Raw genomic sequence first — 27,862 nt, 5'->3', positions numbered from 1 at the left:
GATAGAAGAAAAGTTCTACTGAAGTGTGAAGGAAACAAAGATATAGAGGAAGAAGCAATATGTGTTGTCATGGTAAGAGATGGAGACTCGAAGTCCAAAGATCTGGATTTAAGTTTATGTTTAACCTCCCTAGGATTTAACTTCCTTAAAATGTAAAATGACTGTAGGGTTCAGATATCTAGAGAAGGGGTTCTTAACTTGCTGTCAGAACTTTTTTTAAAATATTTTTTAAATTTTTAACATATGTTTTTAAAACTTTGGGTTACAAATTTTCTCCCTTTCTCCCTCCCCACCCACCCTCACTGAAAAGGCAAGCATCTTGATACAGGTTATAGATGTGCAGTCATGCAAAACACTTCCATAGTAGTCCTGTTGTGAAAAATTAAGTATATTTCCCTTCATCCTATCCTACCCCCCATTTATTATATTCTCTCTTTTGATTCTGTCCCTCCTCAGAATTGTTTGCTTTTTATTATCCCCTCCCTCAATTTGCCCTTCCCTCTATCAACCCCCTGATCTCTTGTCCCCTTCCCCCCTTATTTTCCTGTAGAGTAAGATAGATTTCCATACCCCATTGTGTATATTATTCCCTCCTTAAGCCAAATCCTATGAGAATAAGATTCATTCATTCCCTCTCACCTTCCCCGATTTCCCCTCCACTGTAACCTTTTCTTGTCTGTTTCATGTGATATATTTTATCTCATTCTACTTCTCTCTTTCTCCTTCTCCCAGTATAATCTTCTCTCACCCCTTAATTTTATTTTCCAGATATCACCTTTTCATCTTCAACTCACCCTGTGTCTTCTATCTATCTATACAAACATAATTTTTTTCCCTCCCACTACCCTAATGCTGACAAAGGACTCATGAGTTACAAATATCATCTTTCCCTGTAGGAATGTAAACAGTTCAACTTTAATAAGTCTCTTATGATTTCTCTTTCTTGTTTACCTCTTCCATGTTTCACTTGAGTCTTGTATTTGAAGGTCAAATTTTCTATTCAGCTCTGGTCTTTTCCACAGGAATGCTTGAAAGTCCTCTATTTCATTGAATGACCATTTTTTACCCTGAAGGATTATACTCAGTTCTGCTGGATAGGTGATTCTGGGTTGTAGTTCTAATTCCTTTGCCCTCTGGAATATCATACTCCATGCCCTCTAGACCCTTAACGTAGAAGCTGCTTAATCTTGTGTTATCCTAATTGTGTTTCCACAATACTTGAATTGTTTCTTTCTGGCTACTTGTAATATCTTCTCCTTGACCCGGGAATTCTGGAATTTGGCTACAATATTCCTAGGAGTTTTCCTTTGGGGATCTCTTTCAGGAGGTGATTGGTGGATTCTTTCAATTTCTATTTTGCCCTCTGGTTCTAAAATATCAGGACAGTTATCCTGGATAATTTCTTGAAAGATGATGTCTAGGCTCTTTTTTTGATCATGGCTTTCAGATAGTCCAATAATTTTTAAGTTTTCTCTCCTGGATCTATTTTCCAGGTCAGCTGTTTTTCCAATGAGATATTTCACATTCTCTTCTATTTTTTCATTCCTTTTGATTAGTGTTACAGTGCCTTGATTTCTCAAATTGTCCCTATCTTCCAATTTCTCCATTCTAATTTTTAAGGAAGTATTTTCTTCAGTAAGCTTTTGGACTTCCTTTTCCATTTGGCTAATTTTGCTTTTAAGGGCATTCTTTTCCTCATTGGCTTTTTGGACCTCTTTTGTCATTTGGGTTAGGCTATTTTTTAAGGTGTTATTTTCTTCAGTATTTTTTTGGGTCTCCTTTAGCATCACTCTCAGTTTTTCCTCTATTCTCTTACTTGCTTCTCAAAATCCTTTTTGAGCTCTTCCATGGCCTGACACCAATTCATATTTTTCTTGGAGGCTTTGGATGTAGGAGCTTTGGCTTTCTTGTCTTCTTCTGGTTATATGTTTTGATCTTCTTTGTCATCAAAGTAAGACAATATAGTTTGACTCTTTTTGCATTGCTTGCTCATGATCCCAGCCAATTACTTGAGTTATAAACTCTTTGTTAAGGTAGGAGTCTGTTTCCAGTGTGGAGAATGTACTGTCCCAAGCTTCAGGGGTTTTGTGCAGCTGTGTTCAGAGATAATTCTAGAGACCTGTAAATTTTCAGTTCTTCCAAGGTGGTATGATTGAGGGTGAGGTGTTTACTCCTTTCCTGGCCTGTGCTCTGGTCTATAAGCACTCTTTTCTGTCATGGAACTGTGAGGAGGGTTTCTTCTCCACAGCCACTACCAGCTCCATCATGCCAGTGCTCCTCCTTACCCCAGGACTGCCACCCAGAACTGTGACCCAGATCCAAGCACGGGCAAAGCAAGAGAATCCTGCACCAGCAGATAGATCCCTCTGATCAGTCACTCGATTCCCCTTCAGTCTGTGGATCAGAAGCTCAGGAGGCAGCCACTGCCCCCGCCAAGCTTGGGGACTGGAGCTGAGGCCACTGGCTTTTCTCTCTCCCTGCTGACACAGACTTTTCCCACTGACCTTCCAAGTTGTTTTTGGCATTCCTGGGTTGAGAAGTCTGGAAACTGCCACAGCTGCCTGCGATTCAGCCCTCTGAGGCCTGCTCCAGGGTCGCTGTGGCCTGTGCACCCACGCCAAACTGTGCTCCTCTCCCAGCCCGGTGTGATATATCTTTCTGATCAACCATCCAGGCTGTCTTGGGCTGGAAATTTGTTTCGCTCTGTCTTTATGTGGGTTCTGCTGCTTTAGAATTTGTTTAGAGTCATTTTTTTATAGGTATTTGGAGGGGTTTGGGGGAGAACTCAAGCAAGGCACTGCTTTTACTCTGCCATCTTGGCTCCGCCCCCAAGACTTTTTAAAAAAATGTATTTTGATAACTGCATTTCCATGTAATTGGTTTCCATTGGAATCCTATGAATGTGATTTTATGAATTTAAAAGCATAGAGTTCATAAGCTTCACCAGACTGCCAAACAGGTCCATGCCACAAAAATGGTTTAAGAACTCCTGCTGAAAGGATCTTAGAAGGTTATCTGGTCCAACATTAAGTGACTTGCCCAGGGTCACACAGACAGTGTGTAGGAGAGCTGGTAATAGGAACATGTCATTGTCTCCTTTGTTTATCCCACGCCCTACTCCTACAACATAAATTTGGGCATTATCCAAGCTTTAGTCATTCTCAATTTGCTCTTCTGAATTTATATTACCTCTTCGTCATTGTCACTAACTCCCACGGCTTCAATCATCGCCTCTAACCAGATGCTCCTCAAAGTTTGACTCAGCCTTAACCTTTCTCTGGAGCTTTAGTTTCATATTTCTAACTTCCTTCTCAACAGCTCCCTTAGATGTCCTGTACCCACCTCAAAACTCACCATGTCTAAAACCAAACTCAGTAGCTTTTCCTAAAACCAGTCTCCACCCTAGAAACTTCTACTTCTACTAACAATACCAGTGTTCTCCCACTTTAGAGGTAACTTTGACTCTTCCCTTCCCTTTAGACCAGTGAGTTGCCAAGGTCTATTGAGTAGTCCTATATAATCTCCTTTGCACCCACCCTTTGCTTTCTGATTTCATTGCTTCCACTTAATTCAGGCCCTCATTACCTCTTACTACATCAATAATATCCCTTTTTATAAAGTTTTATTGACATTGATTTTGTGCAATCATTTCAAGATATACTCATTGGGCCTCCTCATATATGCCCCTGTAAGCCTTGCTAAGTAGTAAAGAAAAAAAAAACATTAAAGCAAAACCAACCAACACATCAATGACATCTGATAACTTGGCGACATTCAGTGTTCAACTTTATTTCTCTGCATTCTTCCTATTCATTGTTTCTTTTTTCTTTAATTTTCTTTATCATTGTGAATTCAGCAATCATTCATAATCACAAACATCTCAAGACATGGAGAAGGCCATACAAGAAACTGTGAACTTCTACCACATACAGTATTGATGTCTTTTATCCCTTTATAGAAATAATTGATTAAAAAAAACCTCAACAGCATAAGGTCAAAAAACACCATGCAGTGTTTTTTATAAAAATATTTATGTGTGTTTATGTGTGTGTGTATGTGTGTGTACACACATACACACACACACACGCAAATATGCATATGTATAGGTGGCCCTCTTTTCTATCCGAGTTTAACATCGCTGTTGTAAAAAATGGGTAGGGATATAGTGTCTTCTGGGAAGAGCAACATTTCTACTCTTGCATGATGGTTTAAGGGATATGGAAGGAAGAGGTCTCACATAAAGGGAAGTTTGTTAACAATAGAAGGTAATTGCAGATGGCACAATGGAAGGAGAGGGCAAGGTAGGCTAGGAACTCAAGGGGGAGGGCTACATTTTATATTTGTGTGTATTGCACTTAACTGGGATAAACAAATTGCTCTTTTTTATCTCTTTCTGACATTTCTCCCTCCTTCCCTCTCTAACTTGTAAATTCACTTACTGATGAGCTTTTGTTTTCTTATCTATCACTGCCTACCAACCTACCTCATAGCTTCCCCCAAGCAGAAGTTTTCTCTTGTAACAAAAATGTACATTGGCCATATCGGAGAATTCATTCTGGTTCTGTTGTAATGGTCTATTACCTCTCTACCAAGAGATGGAAGATATGCTTCATCATTAATCTTTGAAGTTATGACTCTGTTTTAGTCAAAGTTCTGAGGTCTTTTAGTGTTGTCTCTTCTTATGTCATGGCAGTCAGTAGTAAATTATCTCCTGGTTCCGCACAATTCACTCTGTATCAGTTCATACAAATCTTTCTGTATTTCTCTGAATCCATCATAGGCATGACTGCTTTTGGTTTAATAAAATTTAGTTGCATTCATATACCACCACCTGTACAACCATTTCCCAATCAGTGGGCACCTACTTTATTTCTAGTTTTTGCCACAACAATAACTATGCTATAAATATTATTACACATATAAATCCTTTCCCTCTGGCACTAACTTACTTGGGATAAATATTTGATAGTAGTATCACTGGATCAAAGAGTATGTGTAGTTTAGTGAATTTTGGGGTTGTAGTTCCAAATTGTTTTCCAGAATAGTTGAACCAATTCAGAGCTCCACCAACCTCCCACTAATGAGCCTACCTGCCTACAACCCCTCCAACAATTCTTGTTTTCCTCTTTTGTTATCTTTACCAATCTGCTGAGTATGAGGTAGAACCTCAGAGTCATTTATATTTATATTTCTCTTATTATTTGTGACTTGAAACATTTTTTAACATTATAGCTTGTTGATAGCTTGTATTTCTTTATTTGAGAACTGCCCATTCATGCTTTTTAACAACTTATATATTATTTTTATATAGTGTTTATATATTTGCATATAATAATATGTATTATTGTATAATGAAGACAGGCTCTTATTCTTATATATTTCTATCAAATCTTTATCTATCTTTTTTCTATCTTGGATGTTGGACCTTTACCAGAGAGATTTGTTGGGAAAATTTTTCCAAAATAGTTGTTTCCATTTTGATCTCATTTATTTATTTATTTTTTCAACAGAAGCTTTTCAGTTCATATAATTTAAAGAGTTTTATTTAATCTTTTATTAACATCTCTAACCCTTGTTTGATAAGAATTCTCCCCCTTGCCATAGATGTGAAAAATATATACTTCCTTTTTCCTCCATTTTTAAAAAAAAAGATATGATCTTTTTTAAAGGCATTTTACCCCTTTGCAGTTCATTATAACATATGATACAGGGGTGCTGGCCTAACCCTAATTTCTGTCAGTTTATTTTCCAGTTTTCCCAGTAATTTTTATCAAAATGGAGGTCTTTTAACATAGTGGTTAATGTCCCTGAACTCATCAAACACTATACTACTATATGTAACTGTTTCATTTATTTACCTAATCTAGTCTTCATTACTTATTGAGTAGTAATATTCTGTTACATTCATGTACCAAAATTTGTTCAGTTATTCCTCAGTTGATGGGTACTCATTTTGCTTCCAGTCCTTCATTATGACAAAAAGTGGTACAATTAATATTTGGGGATATATAGAATCTTTCCTTGCACAGTTTCTTATCTTGTTTCAGTTTGGTTTCCACTCCTTTCTCCATCCCCTGGTATCCTATAATCAATCTTATGCATCCTGCCAAAGTAATTGTCCTAAAATATAATTTCATTTTTATTTTTGGCTCAGAAACATCCAGTTATTTTCCATTTGTTATTCAGTCATTTCAGTTGTGTTCAACTCTCCATGACCCCATTTGGGGTTTTCTTGGCAAAGATAATGGAGTGGTTTGCCATTTCCTTCTCCAGCTCATTTTACAGATGAGGAAACAGAGGCAAAAGGGTTAAGTGACTTGTACAGGATTGCATAGCTAGTAAGTGTCTGAGGTCAGACTTGAACTCAGGAAGAGGAATCTTCCTGATTCCAGACCAGGTACTCTATGCACTATGGCACCACCTAGGTGCCCCCATACTTTTCCATAACCCCCATTTAAAAAAAATCTAATACCCTAACACTAGAATTCTTGAGGTCCTCTGTAGCAAAGGTAGCAAACTCAGTACCTATGTGGCCAGCACAATTCCTCAATGCCCCAGAACCAGATTAAAATATAACTAGGAAATGTTTAACAGAATAAATTAAAATGTAATACAACATAGATTTTGCTAGTGGTTTTCTAAGTCAACATTCAGCCTTCAAGGGCCAGTTTCTATTTGAGTTTGACCCCACTGCTCTACAAAGCAGTCTCCACACATCTCTCCAACCTGATCTAACATGACTCCCTCACAGGAATCCATACATCCTTCCAGCTATCCAGAGAAATCAGAATTCCTTGAAAAACCTCTCCAGAATTTCTTGCTCAGCAAACCTGCCCGTGATGCTTCCCTTGCCTGGAATGTCCCCCCTTTTCCTTGCTCTTCCCTCAAGGTGCAGCTCCAGTCTCCATGTCCTTCATGAAGCCCTCTTTGACCAGCTCAGCAAGAAGTTGAGGGGGTGAGGGATTTTGTGTGGGAGGTGTTGGAGGAGAGAGGTTTTTGCTCTAGGGAGATGAGAAGATCACCACGTCACTGAGGAGGAGAAGCCTCAGCCTACATCTGGTTTTACTTGGAACTGCCCACTAATCCCTTCTGCAACATCCCTGACAGGTGGTCACTAGCATTCCCTGGAAGGCATTTAGTGAAAGGGAACCTCCAGGCAGCCAGTACTGTTTCGGGGTAGCTCTAATGGAGAAGACATTTTAATTTAGATAGAAACTAAATCTCCTTCTGTGAAACTCTCACCTACTGTTCCTCTTTATTTTATTTCCTCTGTGACCAAACAGGACAAGTCTAATCCCCATAATGGCCAAATTCAGGTGTGCCCCAGGAGGAGCTGGGTAAACGCCATCATTTCTCTCTTTCTCTCTAATAAGATATGAAATCCTTTGTTCTGACACTGGCTCAGGTTTATGTCCAGTTTATAAACCTGAATTATGGTGTTGGGCTTAGCCTTTAAAAGACGAAGAAAAGAAAAATGAAGAGAGAGGCTAAACACAGAAGCAGACTTAGTTCTTTGGATACAGACCTGTGTATTCTCTCTGGCTCCTTTAAGTACCAGGCTCCCCAAAAGGGGAAGCCCAAAGCAAAATCATAGAGGATCCTGAAATTGAACCAGTCCATGTATGACAAAAAAAGTTTGGTAATGTCCCATATCCAGGGATATGCTGGAATCAACTTGTACCTGTTTAGGACTGATAGTTAAATTTTCAATGTGAGCATTTACACCTTGGAGTTAGACAAAAAGCTACGAATCAGAGCTTGATTTATTGTTTTGTTCAATATCTAGTAATGGAGAAAATAATGGAGAAAATTTTAATAATGCAGATTAAATTTAAATGTATCATGCATTTAAAAATATTATATTCCTCTTGCACATATAGTTCAGCTATTTTCAGATGTGTCCAATTTTTTGTTACCCCATTTGGGGTTTTCTTGGCAAAGATATTGAAGAAGTTTACCCTTTCCTTCTCCAGTCATTTGACAGATAAAGAAACTGAAGCAAAGTTAAATGACTTGCCCAGGGTCACACAGTAAGTGTCTGAGGCCATATTTGAACTCAGGAAGATGAGCCTTCCTGACTGCAGCCTGGTGCTCTATGCACTCTGGTGCCACCTAGCTGTCCACATACATGATGGCCCACCAACATTTAAAGATAGTTGACATGTTCCCTCTATGTCTTCTCTGTCCCAAGAGAAACCATCCCTATTCTTGCAACCAATCCTTGGATGACATCATCTGGAAGCCCTTTACCCACCACGGTCATCCTCCTCTGTTCATTCTCCATTTTATTGGTGTCCTTCCTAATGTGGCCCCTAGAACCAAACACAACACTCCAGATATCACCAGCCAAGACAGTACAACAGGACATCCCCCTCCATCATTCCAGATACAATACATCTCTTTATGTGACCTAACATCGTCTGAGCTCTGTGGGTAGCCATGTCATATTAATGAGAATATCATCATATCATATATGTAATTATACCATAATGATTATAATGCTAATCATATTAATCAAATTAGTTCTAGGACCTCCCAAATGCTGAGGCCACATGCCTAGGGCTGTACCCAAACATTTTGGCTCCCATGGCAAGTAGTACAAAAGGTTTCCTCAAGTTAGCTTTATAACTCATGATGTAAAAATAATAGGAGAAGGGAATGAGTACCTCCTATGTGTCAAGCACCATGCAAAGTGCTGTTTACCAATATTATCTCATTTTGATCCTTATCATAATCCTGTGAGCTGTTATTATCCTCATTTTACAGTTCAGGAAACTGAGGCAGACAAAGGTTAAGTGACTTGCCAAGGTTCACACAGCTAGTGAGAGTCTTAGTCTGAATTTGAACTCAAATGTTCCTGACATGCAGCTCATCACTCTTATCTGCTGTGGCACTGGCCTCTTTGCTTCTAAAGAATGCATACATGGAATGTTTCTGCTTTTTAATACTTCAGGCTCTGGAGAAAAGCTCTTATAAGTCTTACCCTCTTGTCACTACTATTGCTCTTATTGGACACAGGGAAGTCAGGGAATGGAAGAAAAGGAGACACCAGTGTAAAGCAGTCAGGGAAGCTGATTACAATTTGATTAATGGCTGAACAGTTGGGAGAGAGAAGTGGAAGAAATGGGAAATGCAGGATGGATGATTGATTTCAAGAGAGGGTTCTTTGGGAAGAAAAGAATCCACAGAGCTTGGATGGGCCAGGTGAGGGCTAGATCAAATAAATTATGTGAGTAAATGATGAAGAGACGGGGCTGAGAGTGCTATTTTCCTTGGTGCTGGCCCAGAGAACAAAGGCTCTTTGGGGGCCTACCTATCGCTTTACAAAAAAATCTATTTGCAAAGAGTCCCCCCTTGAATGCAGGAAAACCCAGGGCCTTGACTTCAGAGTGAGGCATGCAGGACTAAGGAGGAGGCCAGAATTGCAAGAGTATCTCAGCCCTATGGGGCTGTCCCTCTAAACTCCCATGACATGTTGGGAGAAAACATTGCCTAAGTGTATTCCTGATCTCCAGGAAATTGTGCAAGGTAAATGAAGTCAGGGAGGAGCAATGGGATTATTGGGTGGATTGTACAGCTTCCTTCCTGCAAGTCAGGCTTTTAAAGTTGGGACGTAGAAGGACCCAAGAGCATGAAGAAGACAGAGCAAGCTGGTGAACTTGGAGTTGCTGTCATGGGCCACAAGTTCCTCTGGTGGGGTAAGTGGGAACCCGACAGACTCATCAGGCAGAGGACTTGGATTGGGGTAGGAATTAGATGGAGGGGAGAGAGGATGCTCTGTGGAAAGATTAAAAATGAATATCGTGTTCTCCTGTCTCTGGAGAGACTAATGGAATAACTGAACCAGAAGTTCCATTTCATATCATCTAGTTCAGTCCCTTCCTTCTGATAAGGAAATTAAGCCCAAGGAGTTGAAATCTCTCCTGCTCTTCTTGGGGATAAAATGGAGAGATGTGGACTGGACCATAGTCATTAAGTAAGATTCCGAACTGGTTCAGAGGCTTGGCCCATAATGACTTGATATTCTTCCTAGCACAATACTCCATGTATATGCCTTTGACCATGTGCTATTAAATAGTTTAAAAATCAGGAACTTGAATGAAGATGGCGTACTTATCAAATTTGCAAATGATACAAAAACAGAAAGGAGAGCTAATGTGTTAGTTTAGGGGGAAGAGGGTCAGGATCCCAAAAGATTTTGACAGGTTAGAGCACTGAGCCAAATCTAATAATAGGAAATTTAATCAGAATAAATGTGAAGTCGCAGGATCATTAAGCTAGCTGGGCTTTCTTTAGGGAGTAATGGAGCAATGTCTGGAAAGTTTGTTCAGAGAACCGAGTTTCTTGTCTCTTTCTAGACAAAGAGACAGCAGTAGTGGTCTGAATCCTTGTGAAGGATGACCAGTGGCTTGGCCTCCTGGAGAGAGACCAAGAAAGATTGTGGCCCACTTTGGTTAGCGGCCCCAGGATACAGGCTGTGCACAGAGATTGAGAATGAGAAATAGGACAGAAAAAGCCCAGAGAGTCTATGGGTCTAGGTTTCCTTATCTTTAAAATCAGAGAATTGGACCAGATGAATACAAAGGACCCATGCAGCTCTAACATTCTATGGATCTGTCCTGAGATGGAAGGAACAAAGATGCCCTCCTTTGAATCTCTTCTATCTTCATTGATAGTAGGGACTGGGAAGACTGTTGAATTTACTCAATTTACTAACCCTGGGTGAAGCATACTTAATCCTAGCAGTGGGTGGGATCCTGAATATGAATTTACTTTACATGTTTCCTCTTCAAATCACCAAGTTCATTCATTCAGTAGGTGGTTCTTGGGCATCTTCTGCATGCTGAGTGCAAGGCAAAGGACATTAAGATCATTTGTAATTTTTAACAATGTACTTGGGAGATGATGTCATCAAAATACCCATGGGATGGGGAAAGAAAAGGTAATTCTTCTCACCCCAGTTACCAGAAATAGCAAGTTCTTCCTCCTCTTTCTTTTTTTCTGCACTAATGTATTCTTTTTACCTTACCTTCTCTTTTTCTTCCTAAAACCAGCAGAGCAAAACCAATCCACCCCAGGTCCTCTTTTTTTTCTCTTATTTAACTCACTCAGTACCCTTGAAGACATAAAGGTTTTGAAGGAATATTTGTTTCTTCTCTCCTTATTAGGAAGGAAGGAAACAAGCAATTAAGCATCTATGTACCAGCAGGCATTGTGCTAAGCACTTTACAAATATTGTCTCATTTGATCCTCACAATAACCCTGTGAATCAATGAGGCAAATGGTGGTTAAGTGACTTGCCCAGAGTCACACAGCTAGTAAGTGTCTGAGGCTAAATTGTTAGGCAGTAGAATGTTAGCACTGAAACATCATACATGAAACATCCAGTTGTTCAAATAAATTTGTCTCTCTAGGTTTTTCTTGACTCATGTTTGCATTTCAAAGTTTCTGCTTAGCTCCAGTCTTTTCATTAAGAATGTTAGAGGGGCAGCTAGGTGGCACAGTGGATAGAGCACCAGCCCTGGAGTTAGGAGGACCTGAGTTCAAAACCGGCCTCAGACACATAATACTTCCTAGCTGTGTGATTCTGGGCAAGTTACTTAAACCCCAACTGCCTCACTTAAAGGAAAAAAAAAAACTAAGAATGTTAGAGATTTCTCCATTTCCAATGCAGGTCTATTTTTCCCCTGTAGGATTATAATCAGCCATGATGGTAACTTATTTTAGGTTGTAAGCCTATATCTTTTGCCTTTGGAAATATTGTATTCCAAGATCTCTGCCAGGTCTCATAGGATCCTGAGTATGATCCCCTGGTACTTAAATATCTCCTTTCTGGATGCTTGCAGTATTTTTTCTTTTTCATGGAAATTCTGGATTTTGGCAGTGGCGTTTCTGGGACTTTAAATTTGGAGGTTTCTTTCAGGAGACATTCAGTGGATTCTTTCAATCTTTACTTTGCCCTCTGGTTCTAACAGATTCATTTCTAATTTCTTGAAATACAGTACCTGTTTTTTAAAAATCATGGCTGTCACTAAATCCAATGATTCTTAAATTATGTCTGCTATTATTACATCAGTTGGTTTTAAGATCAGATATCTTAAATTTTCTTTTGTTTCTCCAGTCTGTTATTTTGTTCTAATATTTCTTTGTATCTCAGAGTCACTGATTTCTTTTTAGTCCCTTCTAATTTTCAGAGAGTCCATTATGTAAGTAAAGTTGATTACTTTTTCTTCTAAACTACTTATTTTCTTTTCAATTCTTTCCTCCAAAACTCATTTGTTTTTTCAGCTTACTTCATTTCTTCTGGCTGGAAATGGACCCATTCTCTTAGCAGCTGGGCCATATGTTTTTGTTTTTGCTTTTTTTGGTGGGCCATATGTTAAGATCACTCTATGGCCTCTATGCTTTCAGTTTAAAATGTAGCACCAATCTTTCTTCTTTTCAAACCTTCTTTTTAGTATCTAGGTCTACAAAGGGTCCCTCAGAACCTTCATTTTAAGGGAAGTACCCACACTTAACCTTGTCTTCATCACTCTGCAGGTTCCACTCTTGATTCTCCAAACTTTCTCCTGCCTCCCCACCCCCATACACCTCCACACTCTCACCTGTGGATGTCCTTCTCCCTCTCCTCCCTCTTTTCAGTTTCCTTTCAGGTGTCATGTTTCCTAGTTAGAATGTAAACTTCTTGAAGGAAAGGATTATCTTTCTTTTTTGCTTGTATTTTTATTCCCACTGCCTGGCATGTAGTAAGTACTTAATGCTTGTTGACTTGATTATAGGAATATTCTCTTTTTGTAACACTCTGTTTTCAACTACATGATGATTTATATTGATTCAGTCCCATTTTCCTTTCTTTCCTAGTTCCTGGACACTCTACCTTCTACTTATTTCAGTATCTACTATTGACTTGTGGGATTTGGAGTTACTCTCTTCTTGGGGAGAGAGTAACTCTCCCCAATGTTTTTTTCTGTTTTTTTTTTTTCACTCATCATCTTTCTTCACAGCAGCTAGACTACATTATTCAAATTAGCCTGGCCTGGGCTGATTTATGAAAGATCTCCAAGAGGAGGACCCGGGGTGGATTGAGGGAGGGATTGAAGTCCCCTCTGCAAAGAAATACAAAACAGGTTTTCCAATCCCTTCTATAGCTCTAATGTGGTAGGGTAGAAAAAGCCTTAAAGGGGAAGTCCAGAAATGGAGGCCACTAACTGAACTGGTATCTGAACCTAGGTCCTTTGCCTCTAAATAAAGCATTCTTTCCACTCTGCCACCAAGGGATGGTTTGCCATTTCCTTCTCCAGATCATTGTACAGATGAGGAAACTGAGGCAAACAGGATTAAGTGATTTATCCCAAGTCACACAGCTAGTAAGTCTGAGGCGAAATCTGAACTTGGGTCTTTCTGACTCTAGGCTTGGCACTCACTTTTACCCAGCTGCTCTTGGAGGCAGTATGGGAGTGAAATAAGCCAGGTTCTCCTGGAATGCTGAAGAGTAGTGTTATGAATAGCAGGGAGGATGAGTGTGACCCATTAACTCTTTAACCATCAGTGGTTCTAATTCCAGTGGTCTCTTGGACCACAATAGTGATCCTAATGTAGACCGTCATTTGGCTCTGTATGGTTCAATGTCTTACATCACAGTTGTGAATATTGTAAGCTAATTATTCTAAATTTTCATTGAGAAAACTGTTACTACACATGACCTTATTTATCTTCAGTACATTTCTAATAACATTGTTTATATGGACAAAGGTCCTACAAAAAATTAGTTGCCTACCCCACCCCACCCATACCTTAGGGATTACTCTGCCTTACTCAGCAACTTCATCAATTCCTATGGGGCTTTTTGTATCTTTCATAATCTAACCTAGTCTCAGAAGGCAGAACTAAGAGTATTGGCCAGTTTAGGCTTATTAGGAGAAAAAAATGCACAAAAACAAAAACATCCTAAAAATCAGAGCTCTCCAAAGGTGCCTTAGTGGGTACACCCCCTCTCCTACCTTGTACTGGGAATCTTGCAGCAGCAGCAGCAGCAGCAGCAGCAGTAGTAGTAGCAGTAGTACTAGTAGTAGTAGCAGCAGCAGCAGTAATAATAGTAGTAGTAGCAGCAGCAGCAGCAGCAGCAGTAACAATAATAGTAACAGTAGTAGTAGGAGCACCAGCAGTGATGGTTTTTCTTGATAAAGTAGTTAGTATGTTGCTAATGTATAATTGGCATGTTGTGGAGTGTTGTTAGTGTCCTTGTTTTTCATGACAGAGTACTAGCATGTAATTGACATGACTGGCATGTAATGTGTATGTTGTTAGTGTGTTGTTAGTGTGTTGTTTTTTTTTTCATGATGAAGTATCAGCATTAGGACCTGAAATGTAGGGGCCCAAGGTTATAGGGAGCTTACATTTTTCTATACAGATTCAACTCATTCACAGGTAAGGGGTATGAATAAAGGAAAAGAGAAGAAAAGTCAGCTGGGCAGAGGTGGAGCTGCCAGTCCTTCACTTCTCTTCTCTTTCCCTTTGCACTTTCTAATTATGGAGCTATCCTCCTGCCCACCAAGGGGCCTAGTACCGCTATGGCCTCTAAAGCATCCAACCCAGGCTCATTAGCAAAGGAGAAGCTACAGAGGCAGCCATTTGGGAATGATCACTCCCTTTCCCCTTAGATCTCCTTGAGCTGCTACCATGCCATCTTTCTTTTCCCTTTTACTTCTAAATTTCTTGGGGAAAAAGTCTACATCTGATAACTTCTACTTCATCCATTCATGCAACCAATAACCTTCCACTCTTTCCTCAGCCCCCTGTAATATAATTTCCATTGCCACTACTCTCCTGAAGACACTCCTTCAAAGATCACCAGAGATTTTCTAATCATCAAACCTCATGTTTTTTGTCTTGAATCTTTACCTTGCTTCAGCCACTCTTTGTGGCCATTGACCATCCTCTTCTTCTAGATATTTTCTTCTCCCTGGCTTCAGAAAGGCCACCCTCCTAATTTACCTCCCACCTCTCTAGCCTGTTCTCTATGTCCTTTGCCAAGTGTCTGGCCTCTTTTTGCAACCCTTTAAGATGTGTGTTCTTTTGGTATTTGTCTCTGGACTTCTTCAGCTGTTTCTCTCTACTCTCCACTTTGATAATCTCACCCTTTCCCACAACTTCAGGTACCACCTCTATGCTGATATGTAGCGGCATTTAATAAATGTTTTTTTTTGCATTTTGCATAAAATACTCAGGCTAATACAGGAGTGGAAGCCAAACTTCTCCCTGTGAGTGGGAGGGTTCTCATGGCCAGCTCCCTGAGCATGGGAATTATCCTTTCTCAACATGGTTGGGTGTTAGTCAGGCTAGAAGAGATGAATAGCATCCTTTGTCCAAAAATAAATGGTGCTGGTTCCCTCTTCCCACTATTCTCACAGGAACAGAGTTCAAGGAAGGAGCTTGCTTCCCTAGTAATTAGAAAGAAAAAAATGTGGCTTCCCTCTCCCTGGCTTGCTTCCATTTCCTCATATGCCAACAGGTTTCTTAGGCTAGATAATTCCTTCCCCACCCCCACAAGCAATCTGAACTCATTTGTGGAAAATCAGATTCTGCATTAGACATTATGAGGGACTCAGACCTCTGCTGTTCTATCAACCTTCAGGAAATATGAAGCAAATAGAGATGACGTCATGGTCCAGCCCTAGGGAGGAGATGCTCTATTTGCCCTTAGTGAGAAAAGCATTCTTGGTTAGGACTTAATTGAATGCTTCCAAGGTTGCAGTAGCCCAGGGCATCTGAGGATCTAAGTCTGGGTCCCTTTGCTGGGGTCAGGAAGTCCTCAGAAGAGCTGAGAATGACTGGAGCTGAGTGTGTTGGGAGGTCTTGTCGTAGTAGTGGGACATACCATGGAGGGAAGGTTCATCTCTGGACTTATAAACCTGCTCTTTTTGGTCTTTTCTTCTGCAGGTTTTGTGACCTTGACACTACTTCAAGGTGGTAAGTAGTGATTCTGTTATGTATCTTGTGCTGCCTTTCTGAGTCTGGCATAGCAGTGGGATGAACTTGGAGTGAGGAAGACCAAAATTCAAATCCTGCTAGTTGTGCTTCTCATTTAAGTTCTCCTAGCCTCAGTTTCCTCATCTAGACCATGAGGATTATGACAGCACCTACCTCACTGAGTCACTGAAAGGATAAAATGAGATAATACATGTAAACCACTTTGCAATCCTCGAAGCACTATATAAATACTAGTTATGGTGATAATGATAATGATGATGATGATGATGATGATGATGATGATGTCAATGATGATGATGTTGGTGGTGGTGATGTCCCTTTTTCTGCCTCTGCCCCTTGGCCTCTCTGTCCTTCTCTCTTTTTATTTGTCTCTGCTCCTGTGCTTCACTCTTTCTGTGTCTGTATTTCTTCATCAATGGCTGTCTCTCTACTGGCTGTCACCCCTATTCATCTAGCAAACATTCTTGGAGCATTTACAATGTGCAGTACACTGAGTTCTAGCTGGGTGTGTGTTTCTTTGTGTTGGTGAGCTTCTCTGTCTCTGGCTATGCCACTATCTTAAGAAAGGAAGTCAGATATGTCAGAGCCAAGAACCAAACACAGTTCTTCCTGGCTTTGAAGCTTGCTCTCTAGCCACTATGGAACACTAATTCTCTACACCATGATATAAGTGGTCAGAAATCTAATGGTATTTTAGGCTTAATGAACAGGGGCATGGTGCTAGGACCAAGGTTGTTATAATCCTGCAATGTCTTCTCTACTCAGGCCAAATCTGGAGCATTGTGCTCCCTTCCTGGTGCCACGTTACTGGACAAAGGAAAAAATTAGGCAAGATGGAACCACTGTAGAGGAGGGTGACTAGGATGGAGGGCATGGGAGGAACTAGAAACCATGGCAATAAGAGGAATGGTTGAAGTAACTGGGGATGTTTAGCCTGAAAAAGTGAAGGTAGTGGGGATATAATAGTTGTCCTAAAGTTTTGGCCATTAGAAAAGGTATTGTACCTATTCTGCTTGGTCCTAAAGGGCAGAACTAAGAACAGTGGAGAACAAGGGAGGAGTAACTAGAAGGAAAATTTTGGCTTGATGTAAGCAAACACTTCTTAATAATTGGAGTGCTGGAGAATGAACTGAAGTAGTAAGTTCCTCATTCTATTGAAGCTCTCCAAGTAGAGGCTGGTTTATCATTTGTATGGAATATTGTAGAGGAGACTCCTATTAAGATACAGGTTAGACTGAATGACTTCTAAGATTCCTTCCAACTTGGAGACGTTGTCATTTGTCTAAGGAAGAATCTAGCAGCCGACCAGGTCCTAAGATTGGTTCCATGAATTCTCTCCTTTCTCCTTTACAGGCTCTGCCTACAAACTGGTTTGCTACTTCACCAACTGGGCCCAGTACCGAGCTGGGCTGGGATATTTTGTTCCTGATAACATTGACCCATATCTATGTACCCACCTCATCTACTCCTTTGCCAATATCAGCAACAACAAGATCACCTCTAAGGAGTGGAATGATGTCACCCTATATCACACCTTCAATGATCTCAAGAAAAGGTTAGTGGGATGAGGACAACCATGAATGGGGTGTGGGGTGGGTATCTAAAGCCATTGGATTAGGTATACCCATTTTTGGGTTGATCTAGATCCTTGCCTGCCCATCTGAGGCAGGATGGAAGGAAGATGGGAGAGCTTTGATACTGGGATCCTTGTGTCATGCAGGGGGTGGGGGTGGGGAGTAGAGCAGAAAAGATGAGAGCGGATTGCTTCTCTCTCTCATTCCTCCTGAGTGGCCTGGCTTGGACAAAATTGTGGTGTACATAAGTGGTTATCTCCATCATCTACTATTTTCCTTCACCTCTCTTTTCAAGTCCCATTCTTAATGTCCTTATGCTGACCCTGGCTGCTCAGGACAACCCCTTGGATCTTGGCTAATTCTAGCCAAGACTGCCCTCTCCTTCAGCACCTCATGTGCCTTTCCCCACATCTTCTCTATTAAAATCTGCTTGTCCTTCATTCCAGTCCCTGAAAACCATAGTTGAGTGTCTAATCCTTGCTAATATGACAGTGGATGGGGATGAGTTAATGCTTCTTCTCCTAAGTCATTAAGAGAAGAAGCTATTAAAGAGATTACTGGAAAAGACACAGGTAACCCTAAAGAAATCTGTGTCTTGGTTGGTTGCTGTGGCCATGACAGTTTGGGCTGTGGATAAACTGGTCCCAGCTCAGTACATCTGGCATACACCATCTCAGCAAGGAGTAACTTTCAATCCTGGAACTAAGCAAAGACTTATTTGGTTGTTCAAAATGCAGAAGGATCCAGTGGATCCTCCAAGAGTCAATATTAATCAGAAAATTGCATGTTAATGAGGATCTTCTAGAAACACAATGTCTGAATTCAAAGAAGTGTTTCTGAGAGTGGAAATTTGGGGTGCCATAACAGGATGGTAATGAAGCCCTCAGTGAATCAAACTCATTTCCCTTCCATTGCAGAAATCCCAATCTGAAAACTCTCCTGGCCATTGGAGGTGCCAAATTTGGTTCCAAAGGGTAAGCATGTAGCTCCTGTTATTTATTTCAAGCAGTCAACAAATGCTTATTAAGCCAGTACTATATGCCAAGTATTGTGCTAATCTCTGGGGATACAAAGAAAAAGTAAAAACAGTGCCTGCCCTCAGGGAGATTATATTCTGATTTTTATTTTTCTTGGAAGTTTTGGATGTAGGAGTTTTGACTTTGTTTTCTTCTTCTGGTTGTATGTTTTGATCTTTGTCACCAAAGTAAGATAATATAGTCTGACTCTTTTTGCACTGCTTGCTCATGGTCCCAACCAATTACTTGAGTTTTGAACTCTTTGTTAAGGTAAGAGTCTGAATGTACTGTCCCAAGCTTCAGGGGTTTGTACAGCTGTTTTCAGAGATGCTTTTAGGGACCTGAAAACTTTCAGTTCTTCCAAGGTGCCATGATAAGGGGTCTAGGTGTTTCCTTTCCACCACCACAACAAGCTCCACCACACGAGCGCTCCTCCACGCCCCAGGACTGCCCTTCAGAACTGTGACCCAGATCCAAGCACAGGCAAAGCAAGAGATTCCTGCCTCAGCACCGGCAAAGAGATCTTTGCAATCCCCCTCTGATCAGCCACTTGATTCCCCCTCAGTCTGTGGGCCAGAAGCTCACGAGGCAGTTGCTGTCTCCTGACCTAGCTTCTTCTCTCACTGCGGTCACAGACTTTTCCCACTGACCTTCTAAGTTGTCTTTGGTGTTCCTGAGTTGAGAAGTCTGGAAACCACCTCAATTGCCCGCGATTCAGTCCTCTGAGGCCTGCTCCAGGTTCACTGTGGCTTGTGCACCCACGCCGAACTGTGCTCCTCTCCCAGTCCAGCAAGATATACCTTTCCGATCAGCCATCCAGGTTGTTTTGGGCTGGAAATATGTTTTACTCTGTTTTTTTGTGAGTTCTGCTACTTTAGAATTTGTTTAGAGCCATTTTTTATAGGTATTTGGAGGGGTTTGAGGGAGAGTTCTAGCAAGTCACTGCTTTCCCTCTGCCATCTTGGCTCCACCACTTGTCCTCAGGGAGATTATATTCTAATGGATGAGATATATTAATTCCCCTGGTGAGTGGTAGGCATTCTCTCAGCCAATCCAATTCTGTATCCTTGGGGTTTTCTGAAGGGTAGGTGACATTTATATCACAGATTTCAAGGTTTACAAAGCATTCTACATACATTGTTTTATAACAACCTTGTGAGGAAAATATTACAATAACTGCATTTTACAGATGAAGAAACTGAGGTTAGAGGAGGTTAAGTGAGAACTATGGTTAGCCAATTAGGATGTCTCAGAGGGAGAATTTGAATACAGGTCTTCTTGACTTTCATCATATGTAGAAAACCAGCTTTAGCACCAGGAAGGTAAGGATTCAAGTCCTGCATCTAACACATACTGGCTGTCTCTGGAGAAGTCACTACCTAGATCACTCTCAATGCTCTAAATAGCTCTCTATGACTCCAAATTGCAGAAAAGTGGTTGACCAGCGCTGACAGAAGGATTTTGTTATCTCGATAATCTCTATACCAATTAAATCACAGGTCCAGTCCCTATGCCTTCCTGACACTATGTATAGTGGAAAAAGTATTGGACCTCCAGCAAGGCTACCTGGAGTTCAGATCTTATCTGCAACACTTACTATCTGGGTGCCCAAGGTCAAATCCCTTAACCTTTCTGAGTCAGTTTCTTCATTGGTAAAACAGGAATAGAACCTATGTCATAGGGTTGTTGTTAAGATCAGATGAGATGATGTATGTAAAATCTTTTGTAAACTTGGAAGCAATATATATGTATATATGTATATAACATATACACGCACATACTTATGTGTGTATGTGTATATACCATCTATTATCAAAGGGTGGGGAGGGTTGCAAGTCAAAGGATAAATGAGTGAATTAAAAGTACTTATTAAACATTTACTATGTACCAAGAACTCTGCTAGGATGTAAATAAAAAGTTAAATTGTCCCTGCCCTCAAGGAGCTTACATTCTAATCAGTAGAGATCACACAGAGAGGGGAGTGGTGACCAGAGAAACTTGTTTTGATTTAGACTCTGGGAAATCATAGGGATACAATAGTCAGTGGAGACTTTGACATGTCTTTTACAGAGACAATGGTAGTGTTGATTTGAATATAGTTCTTGGAGCAAGAGGTGGAAAAGGAGTGAGGCACAGAAAATAGTTGGAGTGAAGATGATGATACGTGGGCCCAAGGAGTTCAGACCTGAGTGGTTTTTCGCTGTGCTCAGGCATGGTTTCTGAAGGTCCTGTGTAGATGATATTTGAGACTGCCATTGTGAATTTCCCTAGACTTTGGGTAACATGTTATACTGATCTTCTTACCAGTTCTTTCCAAAAGATGTCAGACTTGTTTCTACCAGGTTTCATCCCATGGTGGATTCTTCTGAATCACGATCAACATTTATCAACTCCGTGATCCCGTTCCTGAGGCACAATGACTTCAATGGGCTGGATATAGACTGGATCTACCCTGAGCTGAATGAAAAGCCTTTTTTTGCTTCTTTGATTCACGTATGAATTCCACAAGTCCTATGGAGTAGTTGGTCCATTCTCCCATATTGGGTGTAGAGTCCCATACTGGGTATTACAGTAAGGAGGAACCCTGATCCTCGGCAGCTGGCATCCTTCAGTCTATTGGTGAAAACCCAGGCCCTCCCTTTTGGTATGATGGAGTAGACTAGGTCCTCTCTTTGGCCAGCTCCCAGAGCAATAGAGGGATATAGTCTGAGTCTTCAAGGGCTACGGAGAGGGTTGTTATGAATTATGTGGGGTTGCATGAAAAGTAGCTCTCTTAATCCTTTCCTAGGCATGAGAAGCTTGCAGCAGAGTTTGTACTAATTCTTGAGGGGCCTCAGGAGGACAGGGATGTGTGGCCCACATGGGTGGCATTGGGGGACTGTACTTTCCTAACCAATAAGATTCCTGGATTCCTAAGGCTTTCTCAGGAAAGGAGAATATTTGTTTTGTGGCATTTCCCAAGGCCTAGGCTAGAGTTTTGTTCTCAAATTCTGACACTTAGGCATCTCTCTTCCTATGTCCCTTAGGAGTTAGCTGTTGCCTTTCGGGAAGAGGCCAAAAACTCTAGGAAGGAGAAGCTTCTCTTGTCTGTGGGGGTGGCTGCAGGAAGGCAGAAAATCGATAACAGCTATGAGATTAAAGACCTGGCAAGGTGAGGATAACTGGAGTCATCTGATCTACTCCTCTGCCTGTAATCTGGTTTGACCAAATGACCTACAGGGCATGGGATGTGATGAAAAGGAGGATACTTCCTGTTTTTAAAGATTTCTCTAGAAGACCTTCTTTAATCACCTGTCCAGACCCCAAACTCTTCACACTCAGAAAGTTTTTCTTTGTATCAAACCTCAATCCCTCATGCTATATCTTAAGCTTAATATTGATGATCCTTAGAGCTTCTTATGGATTCTCAGAAATTTTTTTTCTTCCTTTGCTCTCTGGATTCTCTAGTGATGTGGATTTCATCAACCTCCTCTCCTTCGACTTCCATGGATCCTGGGACAATCCCCTAGTTACTGGCCACAACAGCCCTCTGAGCAAAGGGAGCCAGGACCAGAGGAACAGTGCTTACTATAATGTGGTAGGACTGAAAAGCTGAGAGGGATGGTCAAAGGAGAGGGACTTTTTTTAAGCACAGTCTTTATTAATCATCTTACAATACATATTATGGGCTCTAGTATAGGAATATGATTCAAAAATGTATTATTTATATATGATATTTGAAAATTCACAGTTTCCTCTTAATTTCCCCTTCAAGTGAGAAATATGATTTATAAATATATCATTTATATATGGAGCAGCTAGGTGGCACAGTGGATAGGATGTTGGGCCTGGAGTCAGGAAGACTCATCTTTTTATTAGCTGTGTGACCTTAGGCAAGTCACTTAACCCTGTTTGCCTTGGTTTCTTCATCTGTCAAATGAGTTGGAGAAGGAAATGGCAAACCCCTCTGGTATCTTTGCCAAGAAAGACCTAAATGGGGTCACTAAAAGTCAGACACGACTGAACATTCATATATGATATATAAAAGTTCACAGTCCTCCTTATGTTTTCCTCTTCAAATCAGAAATATTACTTACAAATATATCATTTGTATATCAGATATAGATATACATGTATGTATATCTATATCTGATATACAAATGATATATTTATATGTCTATCTGATATACAAATTATATCATATATGTATATATACCCATAATGCTTTGAATGGGGAATCAATAAAACTGCAGCTAGAGAGGGACAGAGGATACTGGCCAGTCAATTGTCATGAGCTCCTCATCTCAGGAAAGAAGGAAACATTTCTTAAATGTTTATCATGTGCTAGGCACTTTAAAAATATTATCTTATTTGGTCCTTACAACAACCCTGGAATGTAGGTGTTATTATTATCCCCATTTTACAAAGGAGGAAACTGAGGCAGATGGTCATATAGCTAGGCCAGATAGAATTTGAACTCAGGTCTTCTTGACTCCAGGCCCAGTGCTCCATCCACTGCATCACCTAACTGCCTCTTCATAATTGGGCCTATGGCAAGACTAGCCATCATCTTCACCGAACGGCAAAGTATATGCTGGCTCATTCTTCATTTTCCAATTTGAGCATCCCATCCTGACCCATCTCGACTAAGTAACAATCATTCCTAACCTCATTCCATCCTTAATTCCAACCCCTACTAAGTAAGCATCTTTTACATCATATTGACAAAAGAAGTGGGCATCTTTTATCTGAGTTGATTCAAATGATAACCCTGTAACATAAGCAAAAGAGGGATATCTATACTTGACAATGAGGAAATTGATTTATCCAAGGTAGACATATAGACATATAAAGGCCTGGGAGAGGTGGTACAGAGAAAAACTGGGGAAAACCCCATGCCTTTTAACCTTAACATCAACCCACCTTAAATCTGTTCTTTTCAGAATAAGAAATTTTTATTTTCCTGGAAATTTTTTGGGGGCAGAGGGTGAATATTTTTGTGTTTTTTTTTCCGAAAAATTTTCCAGGCCTTCACATCTTTCTTCATTTGGCTTGTCAGCTTGAGAAATGATGCCATGATTGATTTATGTCTTTCCTGCTCCCACTATGTTTCTGTCTGATCTCAGTTTAGTGCAATATAAGGAGTACTGCATTTGTAATTGTGAGATATGGGTTCAGATCCTGACTCTGGCTTTTACTCCCTGTGTGACTCTGGGTAGGACACTTTGGCTCCCTGTGGGTTCATTTCTATATCAAAATCTACATCTGAAAAACATCGCTGAGCTAAGCTATCTCCAAGGGCCTTTCCCAGGCCCAAGTCTTACAATTCAGAGTGTTTTCCACTGTAAGGGACTCCCCCACATCAGGTACCTACCTTCCCACTTCTCAACAGTTCGCATAATTCATTCAACAAAAATTTCATGAACACTCACTGTATGTGAGGAACTGGAAGAATAGAGAATGGGTCCCATCTCACAATTCCTTTCCAGCATCCACTGTAGTCCAAAGAGGAAAAAAAAGTTCCAAGTTAGCGTCTCTTCTATGCTGACCTGTTAAAGTGGGTGACTCTTTTTGGAGACCAGAGAATAATTAGTTCCATTCCATCCCTATCCTCAAGACAAACGCTGTGATCAGTCAATACGAAGAAGATAGGATGAAATTGGCAGCCTTGGTGACAAAAGACCTATAAGGCTGGTTTCTAATTTCTTCTTAAATTCCCTGCTTAGTTTTTTTAATTTTTAAAAATTCATCCATCCATCCACCCATCCATTCATTCATTCATTCATTCATTTTAAAAATGACCTCTTAGTTTCTTTAGGGCCAGAGAATCATATATGAAGGCCAATGAGCAATTTATTGCCAGGGATCAAAGCACACCGTTTGCCCTCCCCAAATAAAACTGTCTCTGTGCCCCAGTGATAGAGAAGCTGCATTTAGACCAAAAAAGGACAGATATGTTGGATCTCAGTGAGTTGGGGTGGAGTCAGAGACACACTAGGTCCCTTCATTTCTCTCCATGCTTAGGGCTTGGTTCAGTTTCAGTTTGCCTTCCCTCCCCAGGAATATGCTGTGAACTACTGGAAGAAACAGGGCATGCCAGGGGAGAAGATCATCATGGGCATCCCTATGTTTGGCCGCTCCTTCACCCTCTCCACACCCTCATCTAACTCAGGTGTGGGGGCCCCTGCCAACGGTGCTGGAACTCCTGGTCAATTCACAGCAGAAGGAGGCTTCTTGGCCTATTATGAGGTACCCAAGAATTTTCACCTGCTCTAGGCTTCCTGCCATGTTTCACTCAAATAGGATGCCAAGCTCAGAGTAGAAAGAGGAACTAAATCCCCAGGAAGCCAGTCTACTTAGTGAGCTCCAAGGCTCAGGCCATTGGTAATCTATGCTGGTTTGTTGATGGGAGCGGGAGGAGGGAGTCCCTTGCTACCTTTCAATCTTCCCTAGAATATGTACAAAAAAGTGGAGATGACTCTGGAGGTCAATGAATCAATCATTGAATAAACATTGAGAACCTACTAGGTATAAGTCATGGTACTTGCCACAAGGATGAATAAGACAATCCTTGCCTTCTCTGACCTTCTGGTATTGCTGGGAAGACAGAACATGACTGATTCTGTTCAGACTCAGAGGGTTGAACTAGGAGCTATGGGTAGAAGCTGTTGATTCAGATTTCAGTGGCTACAAGGGAAAACTTAACAGGAGAGCCCATTCAAAAAATAGAATTAATGGTCTTGGAAGGATCTCCTTTGCTAGCCAACTTCAGGTGGCCCCTTTTTGGGAATTCTATAGCCAGGTGTCCTTGCTTAGGTATAGGGCAATGTTCCAGAACTGAGTCTCTTAGCCTTTTTTGCGTCATGGGTCCTTTGGGAGTCTGGTGAAGCCTTGAAGTTCCTTCTCAAAATAACATAAATGCATAAAATGAAATACATCAGATGATGAAGGAAACCAATTATCAAAATATTAAAACAAAACAAATCCACAGATCTCCCTGAAATCTATCCAGTGACTGTCTGTGGACACTAGGCTAAACATCTCTGCCTTAGAAGATTCCAGGGCTAACTGCTTTCTCCACCCTTTTCCTACCTCCTCCTCATTCTCTTAGGTATGCCAGTTCATACAAGGTGCCACAGTCAAAAAAATCCCAGAACAGCAGGTATCCTATGCCGTCAAGGGCAACCAATGGGTCGGCTTTGATGATGTGGAGAGTGTGGAGACCAAGGTAAGTGTGACCAAGGTGATGGAAACAATGAAAGAACCCTGGCTACACTCAGCACACAAAGAAAGGAGGCATAAAAGCCTCCAGGGTGGCTCTAGGATGAAGTTCCAGTGGTTTCTTTAGGCTAAGGTCAATAGTGGGGCTAAAAAATCTTCTGAGGACCTCAGGCATAGAAGATTGAAAGCGGGGAAGGAAAAGAAGAAAGAGAAGAGCAGAGCAAGGGAGGAAGAAAGAGGGAAAGAAAGAAGGAAAAAAAGAAGGAAGGGAAGCAGAAAGGAAGCAAAGGAAGGTAACAAAGACGAAAGGGAGCAAAGATGCAAGAAATCAAAAAAAGGAAAGAAGGAAGGCAGGAAAGAAGAAAAGAAAGAAAAAGAAGGAAGCAAAGAAGAAAGGAAAGAAGCAAAAAAAGGAACAAAGACAAAGAAAAGAAGAAAAAAGGAAGGAAGGAAAGAGGGAAAAAAGAAAGAAAGGAAGAAAGCAAGGAAGAAAGAAACAAGCAAGCAAAGATGCAAGGAATGGAGGAAGAAAGCAAAGAAGGAAGGAGAAGAAAGCATGGTTGGCATCACCCATCTGGTCATCTCCAAGGCCACTGTAATTGAAGCAGTCCCCTTTCTATGGTCCCAGAGTCCTAAGTACTTTCAGACACCCTGGGAATCCTGGTGTCTGTGTCTGCTCAATTATTCCATGGAGCATTGGTGTGTAGGGGAGAAAGTGAGGGAAAGAAATGAAGGTCTTTACCCTGTCTTCTAAGAATGTTGGGTCTGTGGGCTCCGTCAGTTTCCCAGTCCTACCAGGAAGTTCTTTTCTCTCTCTAATCTAAATGTTTGCTGCTAAATTAAGCCATTCCCTTATCTGAACCAGAGTCTAATGTTGAGTCATTCCCAGAGACCTAGGAGGACCATTAGGTGCTCTTTTCAGCCTCCCTGCCACATCCCTGTATATTTCCTTCAGGTCCAGTATTTGAAGAACTCAAGATTGGGAGGGGCCATGATTTGGTCCATTGACTTGGATGACTTTACTGGTGAATTCTGCAAAAAGGGTCCATTTCCACTCCTCCAGGCAATCAAGAAGACACTGGACTCTGCCAGTAAAGGTATTGGAAAAGCAAAGGAATAGTTGCCCATTCGAGGTAATTATGTGAAGTGGGAAGGGCTCTGGACTTTGAGTCAGAAGACCTGAATTCAAATTCCAACTTTGTTGAGTACTAGCTGTGTAAATTTGGTCAAGTCATGTCCCTCTCAAACTAAATTTCTTTGTATAAAATGAGGAATTTAGACTCGATATCTTCAAAGATCATTTTGGGTTCTGATATTCTATGACAGTACAAGATTGGAGGAATGATATACAAATACATTTGGGTATTTGCATTGTTGGGCTTCTAGGTGGTGCAATAGTACATACAGTGCCAAGCCTGGAGTTGGGAAGACTCCTCTTCATGAGTTCAAATCTAGTCTCAGGCACTTCCTAGCTGTATGACCCTGGATAAGTCACTTAACCTTGTTTGCCTCAGTTTCTTCATCTGTAAAATGAGCTGGAGAATGAAATGGGAAACAGCTCCAGTATCTTGGCCAAGAAAATTCCAAATGGGGTCATGAAGAATGGGACATGACTGAAAACAGCTGAACAACAACCACATTTGCATTGCTATAAAGATATTCATTCCATTACTTCTCATCTCTGTGCCAGGGAAGTTCTTCTAGACCCTGTTCTCATCTCTGATTCTCTCAGGCTTGACAAACAAACAAACAGACAAAAACTAAGGAAAAACAAAACCAGAGCCCTCTGACAGAAGGGCTTGATGAACTATTCCCCAGGTTCCAATAGGCTTATGTCCTTGTTTAAAGAGAAGAGGGTCTTGGTTTTGACTGTTGTCTCTTCTTTTTATTCACAGTTTAAACTAGAAACTGAACACCTGGCATTCCTCCACCTTGGCAGTGCTCACAGATGGATGCCCTAAGACTGTGGCTATCTGTGCCTTCCTACCCACTCCCCCAGACAGCCTCACTTCATTCTCAAGCTGCTGAAGAGAATAAAATAGAAATGATTCTATCTAAGAAAACTGAGTGCTTCTATTTTAC

General features: G+C 40.9%; 1 protein-coding gene across 3 annotated transcripts; it reads left to right on the top strand.

Annotated features, from left to right (window-relative positions):
- Positions 1-27,862, top strand: CHI3L2 (chitinase 3 like 2). 3 transcript variants are annotated; one of them, XM_027856711.1, is made up of 11 exons: positions 1-72; positions 15,940-15,969; positions 17,344-17,545; positions 18,482-18,538; positions 20,923-21,073; positions 21,607-21,731; positions 22,028-22,157; positions 24,620-24,808; positions 25,671-25,787; positions 26,736-26,913; positions 27,676-27,862. In XM_027856711.1, the coding sequence occupies exons 1-10, from the start codon at positions 60-62 to the stop codon at positions 26,898-26,900; spliced, it is 1,179 nt and encodes a 392-aa protein (XP_027712512.1). In that variant the 5' UTR covers positions 1-59; the 3' UTR covers positions 26,901-26,913; positions 27,676-27,862. The 3 variants fall into 3 exon arrangements, with proteins under 3 accessions (XP_027712512.1, XP_027712510.1, XP_027712511.1); XM_027856709.1 differs by lacking the exon at positions 1-72 and adding an exon at positions 9,606-9,698 and having other exon boundaries at positions 27,676-27,861; XM_027856710.1 differs by lacking the exon at positions 1-72 and adding an exon at positions 9,607-9,698 and having other exon boundaries at positions 26,736-26,877; positions 27,676-27,852.

This window comes from Vombatus ursinus, unplaced genomic scaffold (genome assembly GCF_900497805.2).
Source record: "Vombatus ursinus unplaced genomic scaffold, bare-nosed wombat genome assembly UNPS02011613.1, whole genome shotgun sequence".
Lineage (NCBI taxonomy): Eukaryota > Metazoa > Chordata > Mammalia > Diprotodontia > Vombatidae > Vombatus > Vombatus ursinus.
The sequence above is the reverse complement of the archived record's forward strand: the minus strand, read 5'-3'. Positions and strand labels throughout refer to the sequence as shown.